At 40.5% G+C, this 17418-nt stretch overlaps 2 protein-coding genes across 6 annotated transcripts in view; both read right to left on the bottom strand.

Annotated features, from left to right (window-relative positions):
• Nucleotides 1-2507: 2507 nt before the first annotated feature.
• LOC310855068 (uncharacterized protein) lies at nucleotides 2508-6729 on the bottom strand (the record flags this gene model as incomplete). The annotated part of the gene is made up of 5 exons (XM_083759935.1): nucleotides 2508-2832; nucleotides 3231-3426; nucleotides 4331-4364; nucleotides 5133-5476; nucleotides 6502-6729. The coding sequence occupies 5 exons, from the start codon at nucleotides 6727-6729 to the stop codon at nucleotides 2519-2521; spliced, it is 1116 nt and encodes a 371-aa protein (XP_083616061.1). The 3' UTR covers nucleotides 2508-2518.
• A 3100-nt stretch (nucleotides 6730-9829) lies between these two features.
• The window catches only part of LOC310874532 (ryanodine receptor 1-like), a 125325-nt gene continuing 117736 nt past the window's right edge, over nucleotides 9830-17418 (bottom strand). For all 5 annotated transcript variants that reach the window (XM_083787381.1, XM_083787382.1, XM_083787385.1 and 2 more), the window contains 7 exons: nucleotides 17098-17244; nucleotides 15214-15348; nucleotides 14726-14882; nucleotides 13207-13271; nucleotides 12702-12802; nucleotides 11197-11248; nucleotides 9830-10773 (listed from right to left, as the gene is read on the bottom strand). In XM_083787381.1, the coding sequence (XP_083643507.1) occupies nucleotides 10678-10773; nucleotides 11197-11248; nucleotides 12702-12802; nucleotides 13207-13271; nucleotides 14726-14882; nucleotides 15214-15348; nucleotides 17098-17244 (753 nt within the window). In that variant the 3' untranslated portion in view covers nucleotides 9830-10677. The remainder of the gene's footprint in view (nucleotides 10774-11196; nucleotides 11249-12701; nucleotides 12803-13206; nucleotides 13272-14725; nucleotides 14883-15213; nucleotides 15349-17097; nucleotides 17245-17418) is intronic.

The following is a 17418-nucleotide window of genomic DNA, read 5'->3' as shown; positions in this document are numbered from 1 at the left end:
CCTAGTACAAGAAAACTATCAAATGCATGATTTACTTTATGACCATGATTATCTGTGCTACAACATGAATAAAATAATAAACATGACAACAAAAAGAAAGACAAGCAGACAAATATAAAAAAAAAAAAACATCAACAATCTCTGTTATATGCTTCAATTAGCTCTCTCCAGTTCTTGTCCCATATTTGGTATGTAATCCATTGCCCGACCCCAGATCTTCTGAAAGTGTAATATTTTTCCTTTCACATTACATGATCTTTTTCAGGTGTGCAATAGGATAGAAGTTCTGCCCACCATTGTTTAGTCGGGGGAGGGGGTTCAGATTTCCAATGACAAAGAATACATTTTTTTGCAGCAGACATTGCTAACAGGGTAAATTTCTTCTCAAAGATGTCAGCATAGAGACATCACCCAAAATAGCTATTCGTGCGTCAGGAGTCAATTTTTCCAATAATTTTTGAACGTGTGGATTAGGTCTCCTTTAACATGTTGACATCGAAGACAATTGGGTGATGTCTCGTGGCTAAATTGATATAATCTGTGAGGTGTATAATAAATTCTGTGTAGTATATTAAATGTAATTAACCTATGGTTGGTATTTGTTAAAGTTGTTTGGGAGTTCTGGAGCAATGACTGCCATTCTTTCATGGTATATTTGTGTTCAATGTCTTTTTCCCATTTATTTTTTTGTTGTAGCATGCAACAGGCATTCTGATTGGCCAGTATGAGATGATTCATGATGATGTCCGATGATAAGAGCGCCCCTCACTTCACACGGGTGTGATTTTTATAATGTGATCAGCGTGTTCTCGTATCTTTTATACAAAAGCACATCTAGATGACTCGAGAATCAATCCCCTGCCACTGCAGGTGGGCTGGTGTCGGGTGATGCGTGTGCACACAATGCCAATGTTCTGACATCATGTCAGCCTGACACAGAACTTATAGGAATAAAGGGACACAGCCAGACCCGAGCTACAGAAATCTCCATATGAGCATAAAAGGGACACAGACAGATGGGTGGAACGGGTACTCTGACATGGGTGGAACGGGTACTCTGACATGGGTGGAACGGGTACTCTGACATGGGTACAACAGGTATTGCATAGCCAGGTTTGGCATGGATCTCCAACTTCCATCGTTACCCACTTGGTGCTCTACAGCCAGTGTTGGGCAATATTACTCTGTTACTTATTACATATTACTCCTTAAAAAAGTAAAAATTACTTATTACTTGGAATCAAGAGTAATATATTACATATTACGTTTGCAGTATTTTACAGTAATATTACAGTAATATATTACTAGTAACTAGTTACTGCCCAACACTGTCTACAGCCGGGCACCGGTCTAGTTATTCAGATAAATAGTGGACAAAAACAACTCTCCCCATCAGTCAGGGTAAAATAACTTCACCAAACACAATGGAACCTTGTCAGGAATAGGTTGATAAATGTTTTTACTGGAAGAATCAGTCAACTACCGTTATATACATTTTGACATGAGCACATTATAATCACATTTAATTTATACAGATGCATTTATAATACAATAGTAAACAGCACAATTCCAGCTCTATGCTATGCTTTCATGAAGGATTGCTTGCTTCATGGTTAAATACATTTTTGAGGAAAACCTATACAAAAAAAAAACTGGAAAAAACAAACAGGGATCTGATTCTGGCCATCATCACATTCTGCCCAAATCTAATAATATCATCTGACTTGTTCAAACCTAGATGGTTTGAACAAATTTAGTTAAGGATTAAGTGTCTTGCTCATGGACACATCACTGTGGCTGAAAATTCAACTTTTGACCTTTTGCTTCCCAGGCAGCCTTTCTACCCATTCAGCTATGGCCACCCAACTGTCTTCATATAGAGTAGACTCTAATACGAACACAATTGGTTGCATTCGCGGAGGGAAGCCGGGTAAGAAAGGTGATCTTTGTCACGGCGTTAGTGCCTGTCTGTGAAGGATAATGAACAGAGTTGCATGGTGCTAGCTAGGCCCTCCTGGTGGGGCTTCCTTACTGGCAGATGAGCCAGAGTAAAATAGCAGTGGCAACACACATGTGTAGGACTAGGGAGGGTCAATTACATTCATGATTTGTGGCATTTTGTGTAAAACATCAGACTGTCAGATACGTCTTGATCACTAGTACTACAGAGAGTTAATGTATATCGATTTGGGTGAGGTTTATCTGTAGTAGATGAAAAATTTACTAATATCTGTAGTAGGTTTAGCAAATCGGCCTCATGCTGGTGCAATGGTGCCAGGTCAGAAGTTCTGCCATGGCAGACGGAAAGACACACAGACACACAGACACATGGACGGACAGACAGACGGATGTACACGAGCGAAAACATGGTCTCTGACCGTATAGTAGGCCAGCATGGCAAACACAAAAAAGTATTGTTCAAGCAATTCTGGTAATAATACTTATTTTCAGACATATGGACAAAACTATACTTTCTTTTAAACATCCATTCACATCTGTAGCTGTCATAGTACACTTGTTAGAAAGAAAACCCACTACAATCAAAAACATCATAGTCCATGTCTGCCATCTCAAAGTCATAGTCGTGGAAGTGAGGCGAGGCGACCGCATGGCTTTCTGAATGGTGAGCTCCGTCTGAACCACAGAAGTTGGCATCTGTGGGTAGGTCAGAAGCTCTGGCCTCCATGTTTGCCCCAAGATAACCCACTGCGGAGGAGGCAGCGGCCCCTCCCATCAGCAGATACACGGCCCTCACCGCTTCAGCATTTTTGTCAGTTCCATGGCGCAGACAACCCTCTGAAGACACCCTGTTGTTCCGTGGAGATCCTCTGCCTGCAGTTGGGGTGGATTAAAATGTCATTAGGACAACTCAATGGGAGGTTGGATCATTCCCAAGTGAACTGTGTCAAGATGTTTAAGCTAATACAACACAACACAACACCATACAACACATGTTTAGTAAACATATGTTTGGTATGTTGATGTTCAAATGAAATCCTAAACTTGACATTTAATCACTTCTTAAACCCTGTTTCCCCTTCTACATCAAATCTCTTTGTCAAAAGTAGCCGATATAGATCGAGAGATCTGCTATTTTCACCAAATGTTCGCCTATTTTCACTGAATGTTTGCCAATTATAACATGTCCAGAATAGGGATGCTAAATTGTTTCCTTCCTATTCTGCAAATGCAAAGGCAGGCAACAGCACAGCAACTACATCTCAACTCACCTCTGGACTTCAGTGAGCCAACTCTACTTTGAGTTGGGCTCTGAGATGATGCCTCTTCATCGAACACAGGCAGAGGTTTGTCAGTGGTTTGTTTGGGGGCCATATCTGATACCTCATTTCCAGGGTTGAGAGTATTAATACATGGGGCCGATACCCGATGTCGTTGACATGTGCGTGGAGGCACTGAGACATTCGCCTGTAAGATAAAGGAAACACATTTCATTGAGACACTTCATCTCAGGATTAAGCATTTATTTACCATTTATTGCAATGCTATTGCATTTAGTTTGACGGTGTAGCTCTGCTCATGTGATATTACAGATTACCTGCGCAACATACACAATCTGAGATTATAACCCCCCCAGAGCAAAGACATGACATGAACAACATAGCAACTTTCAATTATATGCCATATACCACATATGATACATATCACATTTAGTACAACCTATAAATCACATATAAACACAGAATCACCCATTACAGAACTAAATGCCACAGGGAGGCCAGGGAGGTGAAATGAATTTGAACGCCAACATCTGAACAACTACTCTCTCAGCTAGCATGAGAGAACGCAATAGTGAGCGCCCGATGTACTGCACTTTGGGCAGCGGTGGCCTAAGGGTTAGAGGAGCGCCCTTGTTGCCGAAAGGTTGCCAGTTCGATTCCCCGGCCGGGCAGGAAGAATCTGGGTCGGGAAGTTATTGGTCACCTCATCACTCACCCAACACTGCTGAAGTGCCCTTGAGCAAGGCACTGGACCCCCAACTGGTCCAGTGGAGCTGCTTAGTGGCCAACAGTATAAGACTGGGGTTGTACTGGTCAGCTTTTAATGTGTGTGTGTGTCTGTCTGTGTGTTTCTATGTGCAGGGCGTTGCTGAAAATGAGCACTTGTGCTCAGCTACAGTACTACCCTGGGTAAATAAAGGAGGGGGGAAAAAAAGCTTCAAGCGAATGAGAAACAGACTGATTAGTAGGAATGGGGGGGGGGGGGGCAATTAGAAGTAGCCTCCTGACTTCTGTGGCTCCATAACCTATGCTGTGTTTATGTCAAACAGTAGAATATATCTACATGTTGAATATAGTGGGGCTGCACTCACCTCTTTTGCTTTCTTCAGTATGTTCACCCATTGACTAAACGGCAAGAAAAAACATCTGTTATCATTCTGTTAAAATCCTACAAGCATGCGTACATATCGACGATATCGTATCTATGTTTATTCATTCAAGCACGTTTATCAACCCGTTGTACAGTAGGTATTTATGTATAGGTTTAATTAACGGAACGCCTTTCTTTAAGAGACATGATACCAAAGACAAAACAATTAAGACAAGACAAGAGTCAGATTTGAACTCAGGTCCTCATGTTCACATGAAGGATCACATGGTCTACTCTACTCTATGCACTGACTAACTGGCTGAGTCACCAGGCACCAAGCAAAACTATTGAAATTGGGGTCATTAAAAGCTGACATAGGAGTCATTTTCTGACAGGGGTCATCAATATCTCTTGTAGTGACTTGTCCGTGGGAAAACTGTTTACACACCATCATAATGTTCCTATTTTGATCAACCAAATTACTGAATGTCAAGTTCTCCACGTTTTATTCAGAATAAATAATAATAATAATAATAATAATAATAATAATAATAATAATAATAATAATAATAATAATAATAACAATAATAATAATATGGAGTCCAACTAGTACTAGTCCATTTAAGGACCCCCTTAAATGGAACCAAATGGACCCGTAATTGAACACTCTCATAGTTCCAGACCTGTTATGATATGATCATTCAGGGCTAGCTCTTTATGTGTTTCTGGTAATATAAAGTTTGTATGAACTTGACAAAAATGTCCACCACAAGCCAGCATGACGATGACCCCTGCTTACTGACCTGCAGTCTTGGGGCGTGTCAGCCAGCAGTAGTAGGTACTTATCCTCGGGTAGGAGCAGGGCAAAACAGCAGTCTCGCTGTCCACCAGTGGGTAACTTGGGCAGGTCCAAGATCACCGAGCCTTCCACAATTGTTTCACAGCTGCTTAAGGCCACCAGTTGGTCAGGAAGGGATGACTCGTCGTGGCACACTAGCAGGCTACCATCAGCTGTCAGGAGGAGGAACCTCTTCTTCCACTGTTTGAATATGAACCCCCCTGGAGGACAGGAGGCAATTGGGGAGGAGCAGCGGATAGGCAATAAAGGAGAACATAAAGGAGAAAAGGTTTCAAAATTGGCCTCCCCCTAGTCAGCCTGATAAGGGAAAGGAACTGGTTGGAATATAACGTGTTCCTTCCTACCGGGGAAATTCCCCCTGGTTGGAATAACGTGTTCCTACCCTACCAGGGAAATTCCCCCGTGTCAGGTGATAAGAAGCGGCCTGGTCACTGAGTAATCATGCATTCAAGGAAGCATAAGCATAGTTTGGGGCTCTCCCCCGGTCAGCAGAGGGAGAGTAGCGGCCAGGATTACAGTTTAGGCAATTGGCACTGGGTGAAAAATGGGTTACAAAATCATGGAATAGGCTACATAAAAAGTTTCAAAATTTGGTAGGTTGCAAAAAAAGAGTTGTTTTGATAAATTGATAACATTACAGTATAGTCACGTCTGGTGGCAGAAGCCTATAGTAAAACAGTGGATTTGTGGCCATAAAGTTGATTCAATTCAATGTTCTTGACCAGCAGGGAATATGAGGGTTGAAAAGTGCCCCCAACCTCACTACCTCAGCCTCTGCCCCCGATCTGCCCTTGAGCAAGACATCTAAACTCCAATTGCTCTAGTACAGAAGATATTGGCTGTAATGAACATGCATTTAGCTATGAATGTGACGCAGCACTGTTAAAGAGCCACCAACGCTCCACCTGCATCCATTTTTATGTTCTCAGAGTTAACCACAAGAACCATATAGTGTCCCAAGATTCTGGCCATGAATAGCAGATCTACAAGCCCACAACACTGCTCACTTACTGTGGTACATTACGAGCTTGTAGAAGATTGGCTATTTTTGGTGAAGAGATTTCGAGGGAAGAATCGAGTGTGGGCCAAGGATAGACCCCTGGGGGACCCTGGTCAACGAAGCGTAGAATGCTTAAATTAACACAGGATTTAACTGTGCTGGAAACATACCCGGTCTAAATAAAGGTTAAAGTCAGGTCATGAAATTACCATATCATTGTTGTGCATAAACAATCATCACCCCCGAGCATGTTGTCAGAATGAAGCATCGCCATCACAGTGATTACTGCATGGGAACACATACAGTGCAGTGCCATTGGAAAGCATCTCCAGATTAAAGCATTGGGCATCCTCTCATTCTTGCTGCCACGGTGATTACAGAAAGTCAGATGATTGCAGAAGATCAAGAGTATCAGGGCCGACAGCGGCTCAGGAGGTAGAGCAGCTGTCTGGGAACCAGCTCCTCCTGGCATAGTGTTGATGTGTCCTTGAACAAGACAGCCCTGCTCCCCATAGAAGCAGGGAGGTGGGTAGCTTTGCATGGTTGCCTCTGCCGCCGTCGATGTGTGATAATATTGGAAAACACTTTGGATAAAGGAGCTATGTTTATATTTATTAAAGGATCCCCATTAAAGACAGCCTCTAGTCTTCCTGGGGTCCTGGACAAAGCAAATACAATACAGATATATAACTAAAAATACAAATTAAAAGCACAAATAAATAAAAATAAAAATAAAAATGAATACAAAAAGACAAATTAACATTATAAAATCAAATTCAACACCCCAACACTGTTACTTGGCAAGATATTCTCTTTTCTAGTGGATGACCAGATTACAGGGCAGATAGCAGGGCAGATAGCAAGTATACTAAATTAGACAGAACCAAATAATGAATAACTGATTTAATTGTGGAGGGAGTGATGAAAGCAGAACACTTAAGTCATACCGATTCCTCTTCCCATTTTGATGACAATATTGTTTATATGTTTAGACCAAGACAAAGAGCTATCAATAGTCCCAGAAGTTTTATGGTGTTGAGGATTCTTGCCCAACATGTGTCTTAGAATTAATACCAGCTATAGAAATGCAGACCATTTGCCATATCTCTCTCTGTCGGGTGGAAACAGTGTCCAAAACAGTTACTTCTCAGGATTCAAATGAAAAAACAGCAAAAGTATCAGATCCACAAGCTGAAAACGTTTCGAGCTTGTAGATCTGCTACTTTTGATACTTTCATGTGATGCAAGGATGATCAAGTAGGCCGGTCATTAATTTACGAAAAAACTAAAAAGATAGCAACGATACTATCTACCTACTATACAGTCACGACCCAAATGTATGCACCACGCACACACACACACACACACACACACACACACACACACACACACACACACACACACACACACACACACACACACACATACACACACACACACACACACACACACACACACTGTACCCTACCCACAGACCTGCAAAACAGGTAGGCTAATAATATGCTGTTGAACAGCTTACATCTGAATCCGAATATTGACAAGCAGATGTACAGTAGGCTCAATTACTGTATGTTTACTTACTCTGGTCTGGTCACAATTGCTGCATCCAATCTAGCTGTGCTGATTTACTGGCACCATTCTAGTTGCTGTTACTGTACCAGTGTTGATTTTGACAGCAAATGTAAGTCATCTGAAATGTTTTAGTGTTAGTCTAGTTTTAGTCGACTAAATATCATACGATATTTGGTCGACTTTAGCGGGCCTTGAGGGCATTGTAATGGCAAATTTTACACTTGGTTGCTTGCTGAATATAGCCGTTCTACAAGCTCACAACGCATTGTTAGCTTGTAGATCAGCTATTTTCAGTGAAAACCAAACATAAAATTACTTGTCTTAGTTCTACTGGATCTTTTCTCCACTAGTCCCTCCCTAACAGTTTTGTCTACTTTTTAGTTGTTGACGAAATTGTCATTGATTTTGTGTACTAGTCGACGAACATTTTTCGTCATCGTTTTAGTCTAAATGTCATAATTATACAAGACTGACAGTTGCGATATTGAAACATATTGTTAGAATAGAAACTCATATCGTTTTGCATTGTGATCATTGAATGAATTTAATTGAAGTAAATTTAATCAGTCAAATTCAACTCAAGGTATTGAAAACCATACCTACAGCTACAGTAGCTAGGTCCTAACAAAACTATATACTGTAAACAAGGAACATAAACTATAATTTAGGTGCCTATTCTTTTACAACTGGTACTGTACTGGCTAGAGAGCAATGAAGCAAGATAGCTCACCATACATCCGGAGAGTCCCAAGGTGTATCGTTGCGATGCTCATGCTAGCAGCCAGCCAGTCTCCACATGCAGCGGTGCCCCGAGATGAAACACCAGATGGATGAAAAGTAGAGTATGAGGCTGAATGTGTGTTTTAATACTTAAGATTAATCCCTGGTTAGAGGGGATGTTCCACAGAGCTGCATTTCAGCAGCTTGACGGCCTACTCTGAACGAGAGTGGATAGAGATATCATTTATCCAGTACCATCCATCAACCATTGCATAACCAACAGTAAGACACAGTTCACCTCAATTTCATGATATTATTGTAAGGTTTATTCTTGCACAAAATATAATGCACATTCATGGTGCTCCCAGACTTAAACCAGCACTGATGAACATTAAAGAACCAATAATTTAAACGAAATAAGCACACTTTGTAGTAAATACAAAGGCAAAATTACCTACTGTAATGTTTGTACATAACTACATCTACACTGAGTTGCAGGCACTTCAGGTTTGCATATGCTGTCTATGTCGTGCAATTAATACTTCATGGCATCACATACGGAAAGAAAACAATGTTTCTATCTTTAAAGATGGAGTGCCACCATTTTTTTCCACCCTAAAACATGATCATCAGGTATTATTACAATATAAGGGGGAAGAACTTTTTCCAAAAAGTGTACAGTAATTGTTAAAATCATGCTTTTATGTGGACACGCCCACCAGTTCATTAAGTATGCCTGGTTTGCCTGGTGGGTGGTGATGGGTGGTGATCCACCTGAACTGAAGCCGCACCCACAGCTGTAGTTGTATGATAAAGGGGGAGGGGCTGATAGTGTGGTGTCACTATATTACTGTTTACTTCATTGGCCCGTTTGACTGTCAAGGGTTCAGCCTCCAGGAAGAAACCCTAAATACAAAGTCAATACACAATTGCACATAAAAACAACTCCAGTCTGTCTAATTAAGTACTGTCACCTCATAGACACAAAAATTCAAAAATTGTGGCACTCCATCTTTAAGAGTATAGCTATGTGGAGGGGAAGTCACCACTCCGTCACTTTGCCATGTTTGTATTATATGTTTGTATAAGTCCAATGAGAATGTCTTAATAAAAAAGAAATAATACAGACACCACTGAAACATTCAAATCCGGTAGAGACAATTATTAATCTTAAGGCTGCAGTCTTGGGGCCCTAATTTCGTCGGTGCTAAACCCCTTATCCCTAAACCTCTTTGGCTTTTTTACTATTTTGAAAAACACTTGAATAGTTCAATTGAATAGTTCAAATAGCCGATCTACAAGCACACAACATGTTGATGTAGATAAGCTAGTTGAATTTAAAAAAAAAATGTTTTTCAAAATAGTAAAAAGAAAAAGGCAAAGAAGTTTAGGGATAAGTGGTTTAGCACTGACGAAAATATGGCCCCTTGATCTCATAAATAACAGCGTCTGTATACTGGTGAGCAAGAGCATGTCTTCAGTATAGCTGGCAGGACTCTAGGACTAGGACTTCGTTCAGTCTCTGAATTGTTTCTCAAATCTGATCTTTAGGACTGAAGGTCCACACTGTAATTTGCAAGTGATGGAATTGGATTGGTGTATTTATTTAGACATTGTCGACCTATCTGCATCGGTTGCTATGGTAACAACATAACAAAGGCATAGGTAATGCTTAACTTATTGTCTCTGTCGGGTGGAAATCTCATATTATATCTGTTATTTTGGACATACGAGCTTGCAGATCTGCTACTTTTGATGCTTTTGTGTGACGTTGTAGAATGATCAAGTAGTACAGCATTAATTTGCAAAACAACCCCACAAAAAGTTGGAATATGGGGACAGGAGGTTTCTACCCGACAGCAACGTTAGGCCCAAAACACACCAATGATTCGCCATGCAACTAGAGTAGTTGCAACTAAAGTAGTTGCATGCAGCATGTACTGTAGTTGCAAGCAACCACAGTGCTGGCCCGCCGTATAAGCAAACTACATGACCGCCTAGGGTCCCAGGAGTTGCTAGAGGCCCCCGAACATGTCCTCAAAGTCATGCATCCAACAAGCTTTGAACTGAGCAGATTGGATTTATACTGTTGTACGACGTTGTTACTCGCTAGAAATATTTTTGGTTTTGGGCGGTCAATGTAAACATTCAGTAGCTCAGATATCACGTTCCCTCCTCATGTCTCCGGGAGGGACGGCTAGGACAGCTGGTCTTCATATTGCTTCCTGAAACAGTCTCCAGCTGGGAAGAAATCCCAACATCTCTCCTGGTACATCTTCCACACATATGATTCCTACAGTATGATAGAGCAGGAAATCATGCATAAGGCGAAACATTTTATTTTCTAAAGCTGCTTGCAGATGGAAAGCAATCTTGAATCTTGAAGATGAGGGAACTGGAAGGGAAAATTCTACCTTAAACTAGTAATTATCTTTGCTCTTTAAAGGAACACTTTTGTATCTATCCGTCCTCACTAATGGTCACTAATGGTGATGTTGGTAATGTTTTGTCAGCCTGTCTCTAAAATCGCCTGGGTCTCCTAGGCTGGCCTGTTTGGGACAGGCTGTGGAGAGCTTGAAAATGTGCATGCCGATGACATCTTCAAACTACTTGCTAAACAATAGCAACCATATGGAGATATGGCTGAAAACATGTGAAGTGTTGCTTTAAATGTAAATCATCTGAGCTAGTACTGTAGTTAGTGTAACAGACTGACCTGGCCGGTGTGTTCTGTTTCATCTTTGTTGATTAGGTACATTAAGAAGAACCTGGAAAAGATACACAGGGTTAATACCATGCCAATTATTTATTACTATACGTAACCATATAGATTAGATCAGGGGTCGGCAACCTTTTTGACGTGAAGTTTTATTACCACATCAATATATATGTCTTTTTTATTTTTATTCCCATTTTCATAACCTTTTGCTTCTTCTTTTGAAATATTTTCTTTCACATCAGAACAGTCTAGCAGATTCATTATAGCAATAACCAACCTATCTCCAATCACCCTCCCCTGCCCCAATGTTGGCGCCAGCGTGCCTAAGGTTGCATATCCCTGGGGATTTGATTGTACTTAATTCACTAGTAATCACTACACATAGAAGTTATACTACTGTCTACTAACACTGTCTTCAGTCAGCAGAAAAGAGAAATAACCCGAGAGGGTGTAAAATAGCTGATTGTTTCCCAGTCTTATCCTCTCAGCACAGGAATGTGGAGGAGAGCGATGGAAGGCTCAGGGAGGTGGTGGTCTCAAGGTCCTTCCGCTCATATCTCTGATTAAACGGCTAGGTTGAATGCGTGATCTCAGTGGCAATTTTTCAATAATGACCGCTGCTATCAATAACAGGCCGGAAACAACACCTGAATCAACCAACTAACCCTTAGGGACGGGAACCCCAGTGTCTTGAAAGGTAAATTCAATCTTGCCCTAACCCCGACGACCTTGCAGGTTTACAGTATGCAAAGGCTAAACATGTCATTTAGATTCATATAGTGTTCATATAGTTTCAGATTATTGATATTCTACTGTTAGACTGATGATTCTTGGTTTACTACTTACTACTATGCATTTTATGTATTACCTTGTGTTGTTCTTGCTTACTTACTGTAAGTTGCTCTGGATTCAAAAGCGTCTGATAAATGCCTACGGTAAATTGTAAATCCTTGTTGACATTTTGTGTCTATTGATGAATGCCCAGAACTGTTACTTTTCGGGATTCAAATTCAAAACCAACAAAAGTAGTAGATCCACAAGCTGGATAGCCGAAACGTTGTTGACCTTGTTTATGGTCAATGTTGACCTTGACATTTACCTTTTCAACCTAAAAGGTATGCATCTCTTCTGTCTAGGGTAAAGGTATGCATCTCTCCTGTCTAGGGTAAAGGTATGCATCTCTCCTGTCTAGGGTAAAGGTATGCATCTCTCCTGTCTAGGGTAAAGGTATGCATCTCTCCTGTCTAGGGTAAAGGTATGCATCTCTCCTGTCTAGGGTAAAGGTATGCATCTCTCCTGTCTAGGGTAAAGGTATGCATCTCTCCTGTCTAGGGTAAAGGTATGCATCTCTCCTGTCTAGGGTAAAGGTATGCATCTCTCCTGTCTAGGGCAAAATGTCCCCCCCCCCCCCCCCCCACACACACACACACACACACCAGCCGTGCACTCTATGTATTCATGCGGACAGGGAAAGGAGAGAGTGAGAGAGATGTTATACTGACATGTAATTGGCCAGGTTGTGCTCATCCAGCGTATGGGTCTCGAAGCCATGTGGTGTGGTGTCAAAGTAGTCACTTCCAATCCCACATATGAAGCATTTCGTCTGCACATATGAACACATCATTAATTAAGAGGACTACGCATCATGTCATTCACATTTAGCTTACTGTAGTAGTTAAACCATTGGTTCTCAATGTCCAAATGGACCAACTCTCTGAGGTCCCAGTATAGTTCAGTTCAGAGATTCTCAACCTCTTTATTTTCGAGGACCCCCAGTTTGATATCCATTAGGCCAATGGCCCCATTTGATACCATGTGATACCCCAATTTACACTGTAAAATGGTCTGTGTTAATTCAACTCTGAGAGTGTACATTTGTGCAACACTGACTTACAGACCTATAAGGGTCCATTTGGACCCATAAGGGTCCATTTGGACCCTTGGTGGTCCACAGACCCAGTGTATTAACCTGTAAGACTGATAGAGAAATGTTATGTACGACTATACCTCCATGTCCTCCTTGACTTGCTCTTGTTGGTCTCTGAGTTCTCCAAAGGCATCAATGATCAGACCTTTAAACCACAACCGAACAGAGGTGTTTGAAGGATTCTGTGCACTGTATTATCATTGCTCTCTGGTGGGCTTCTAAGAAAGCAAGACATCTTTACTCTAAATTCACAGGCCCATAGGGCAAACTTATAGAACAAATGAGAAGGTTTCCTACCAACCTGTTTGCTTTGAAAAATCAACCTTGTTTAAAAACAAAGGTCAGAGTATATGACTTGTAACTAAGTAGCCTATACAGGGATTAAAGCAAAAAATATCATGACTGGAAATGTTATATGGCCAAGTGTGATTTGTGAAACAGTGTAAAAGGATCCTAAACACAATATGTAAAATGGTGATGTTTTAGTAATATTGGGACACACATAGCTGCATATAGGAGTGGCTAGCACCACTCAAAAATAGCTTATCTAGCTTGTAGATAGACTATTTTTGGTGCATGGACATGCTTCGGTAGAAGACATGCTGACTTTCATTTATTTATTCATGAAATCCAAATGACTGAAAACTTTAATCCATGAGTATATTATTATTATTATTAATATTTTATTACATAGTATATTGTAGTATTGCAGCAAGCAACACAGTTGAAGTCTGCTGACATATGTGTGACAGGCAGTAAATGTGTCCACGGCACAGACGACAGACACACCCACTCTGGAATCCCACGGTACTTTTTCCCCCTGCATATTTGTTAAACTACCACTACAGTTGAGTCCACACATGCAAGGTCATAGCAAAGAATGTCCCCGAGGGCAAGGCGTTAATTCCTAGAGGCCTGTCTGAAATGTGTCTGCGGGTCAATTGCGTAATACTTGTGAGAAACATGTGAGAAAACAAAGATTGCAGACAAGCACCCTGCCTACCAATGAAGCGCATATCTTCATCCTTATTACGGGAGATTAGCAGCACAGCTGTAATACGCCCGTTGGCCAAAAATATTGCTTTGCTAAAACTAAGAAATTGAAAGGCTGATACCTTAATTAGCTGAAAACCTTCACCTAAAATAAATCTCAATCGTTATGCATTATGTAGTGCAGTGGTTCTCAGACTTTTTTCATTTCAAGGATGCCCAATACACACAAATGGACCACCCAAGGAATTCTAACTAATATATGAGCCAATTAAAACATAATTTAGTCTTAGCCTTAAATAGATATACTTTGCACCTACCCCCGTTGCTGTATTTATGTATTGTACTCTGTTGTCCCTGTGTAATATGTAATGTGCTCTACTGTCTGCCTGTTTTAGTTTTTATGTTATTTTGTGGGGACTGCAGATCTAAATTAGCATCTTTGCTAAATCCGGTGTATTTACATTACATTGATATAAATTGTTCATTAATATCTAATTAAGCATCTAAATAAACAAATAAAGAGTTAAGTAAAATGACGGTCCCTGGACCCCACATTGAAAACCACCCGTGTGTAGTAGCCTACTGTGTGTGTGCATCATGTCTCACCCTGAATGATGGCCAGAAGGATGACAATGACAAAAAAGAAGAAGGTTATATCAAAGCCAACTCGGTAGAGTTCGTATTCATCGCCGGCAGGATCCCCAATCTCATCTCCTATGCCACCACCGGCTCGAACTCCAACGTACATGTGGAACAGGTAGCACTAGTAAAAATAACATGAAACAGAAGACATTAAGAACCTATGCCTTGCTAGAAAATCATGTCGATGCACAGCAAATTCCATAGCAAACCAGCCAGTAATGTTTGAGATATTTTGGTTGGGACTAACGATGGGCCGATAATTGTTATTATCGTTTATCATGATAAAAAACGCTCACAATAATCGCATCGCGGATATTTAAATGTATTGTGAAATTGTCCATCGCAATAATATCGTAAATCGCAATTATTTTGGTCAAATTATTTTGGTTTGTGACATGAACTTGTTTGTCATTTTTGGCAACTTTTTGGGCAATTTTCCTGGCACGACTCACGGTCATCATGTCGTCACACTTCATGTCCGGGACGTCTTCATCCTCGCTTTTGTCGTAAAACTTGCGGAAGAAGTTGAAGGCGATCACGGTGTACAGATAGACCACCACTGCCAGCAGACCCACCGTCATCATCAACTGGCAGCCAGACAGACAGGAGGAACAGTACAGTTACGTTGCATTAATTATTATGCAGAATGATTCCATGCATTTCCAGTTTAGAATTTCCAGAATTCCTCTGACTAAATTTGGCATCCAAGTACAAATAGCGATGTAGATGTAGAATAGATACTTATTATGATGCCAAATAATACTAAGAATATTGTAGATAGGTACAATAGTCTCATACAAATCAATTTACCACTTAAGCATTCTTTATTATACTCCATTGTATGTCTAGAAATGAGAAATTCTTTGAAGATTGTGTAACAATTCTGCCCAAAATAGGACGCCACATTGAAGGTTAACACTAAACCCAAGCATTGCTAAAACAGTGCAATGTTATTTAGAGCTTGTCATGTACATTTTAACTAACTGTATACCAATCAACCCCTACAGTAATAGAAGGGATGCACAATTCACCAGTATACTAGAAAGGAGAAGTACAGTCTACTGCTTTATTGGCTGTTAGATTAGGTAAATCATACTGTAGTTATAAACAGTGCCTAACAAATAACTATAAATAAAGTCACTCCTAAAACGTTTTATGAGTTTTCCCTGTCAAACATCTATGCCCAAAGAGGACAGGAACCAACCAGTTCAGTGCTACCTACTGCACACTCATTGTCTCATAACCTAATGAACAAATATGTTTATTGTCTTTTTCATAAATCAGAACCAAAAATGAATTGAAAAAAGTGTCTCTACAGTCTATTCACTGTGTCCATAGAAATTATACAATGAACGCAACCATACAGGAAAGGATAAGGAAGCTATATTAAAGGTATGGTTTCCTTTTGGCTTGGATCAAGACATAGTCAGAGATTTCCATTATCGATTGCTAAATTTGTGTATCTGTTTGTGTAAAACAGTCTTTGACACTTCCCCAAATCGTGTTTGGAGTTCCACGTTTAAGGCCTGTCAGTATATCGCCATCAGATATGGGAGAAGACCTTAAGAGGCGGCTGTTCCTAGCTACTGTGGAGTCAGTACTGCTGTATGGGGCCGAGACAATGAGAAATGGACCCTCACAGTACAACAGGAAAGAGCCATGGATGGTGTCTACACAAGAATGCTACGAATGGCACTAGGTGTCACATGGACGGACCGCATCAGAAATGTGGACCTCTATGGGGACCTACCATGGGTCACAAAGACAGAGAGAGAAGGATGAGGCAAAGCCAGGAGTGGAAAGAAGCGTACCACCTACGTAGACGTACTGCAGCGTGACAGCTTAGCTAACAACACTACATAGCTCAAGAACCTGATGTTAGATAGGAAATTGTGGAGGGCACTCCACAATTATCTAATATCTCCATAAATGTACAAATTCAAAGTATAAAGTGCTTAAGTTGCTAAACACTTAACAGTATACAGAATCGATAAAAGAAAACTACGACAACAAAAAGACAAGGTTTCTATATAAAATATTTGTTAACTTTTCCGATCTCTGCATGAAATGATAAAACAACTTTAGAATTGTTTGTGATGCTATGTACACGCAATTCTGCAATGCCATGACATTTTAGAGAACAGAATAGGGGCTAATAGTCTTACTCTTTCATTTCTCCATACTTATCCACACTTTCCTTTCCATACTTAGGAGGAACCCTATTCTGAATATTCAGTACAGTAGAAAATACTGGTTTCTAATACAGTAGAAACTGTTGACTTAATGAATAATTTTTTTGTTGTTGAAGGGTTGCATATGTGAACACATTGTTAGACCTGCGTTCCATTGTGGGTGACTGAGGAAAGGATGGTGCGAAGAGTCTTAACGCCCATGGCGATGTCAAGCAAATGACAGGCGTAGAAGAAATGGTTGTAGTGCCCGAGGATAGACATTATCATGTACCAGCACAGATACAGGAACGTCTGCGAAGACAAGAAAAAACAGTACAGTATATTGGTAGAAACAAGGTATTTCATACGTTAGTTATACAACATACAGTACATATAGAGCACAGATGTCACTGCCGTGACTCACTCATCCCTTGGTTCCAGGTAGTATTTTCTCTATGGAGAATAACATTGGGTTTCTTAAAATGT

This window comes from Protomyctophum parallelum (assembly GCF_964188405.1).
Source record: "Protomyctophum parallelum genome assembly, chromosome: 1".
Taxonomy (NCBI): Eukaryota; Metazoa; Chordata; class Actinopteri; order Myctophiformes; family Myctophidae; genus Protomyctophum; species Protomyctophum parallelum.
The sequence above is the reverse complement of the archived record's forward strand: the minus strand, read 5'-3'. Positions and strand labels throughout refer to the sequence as shown.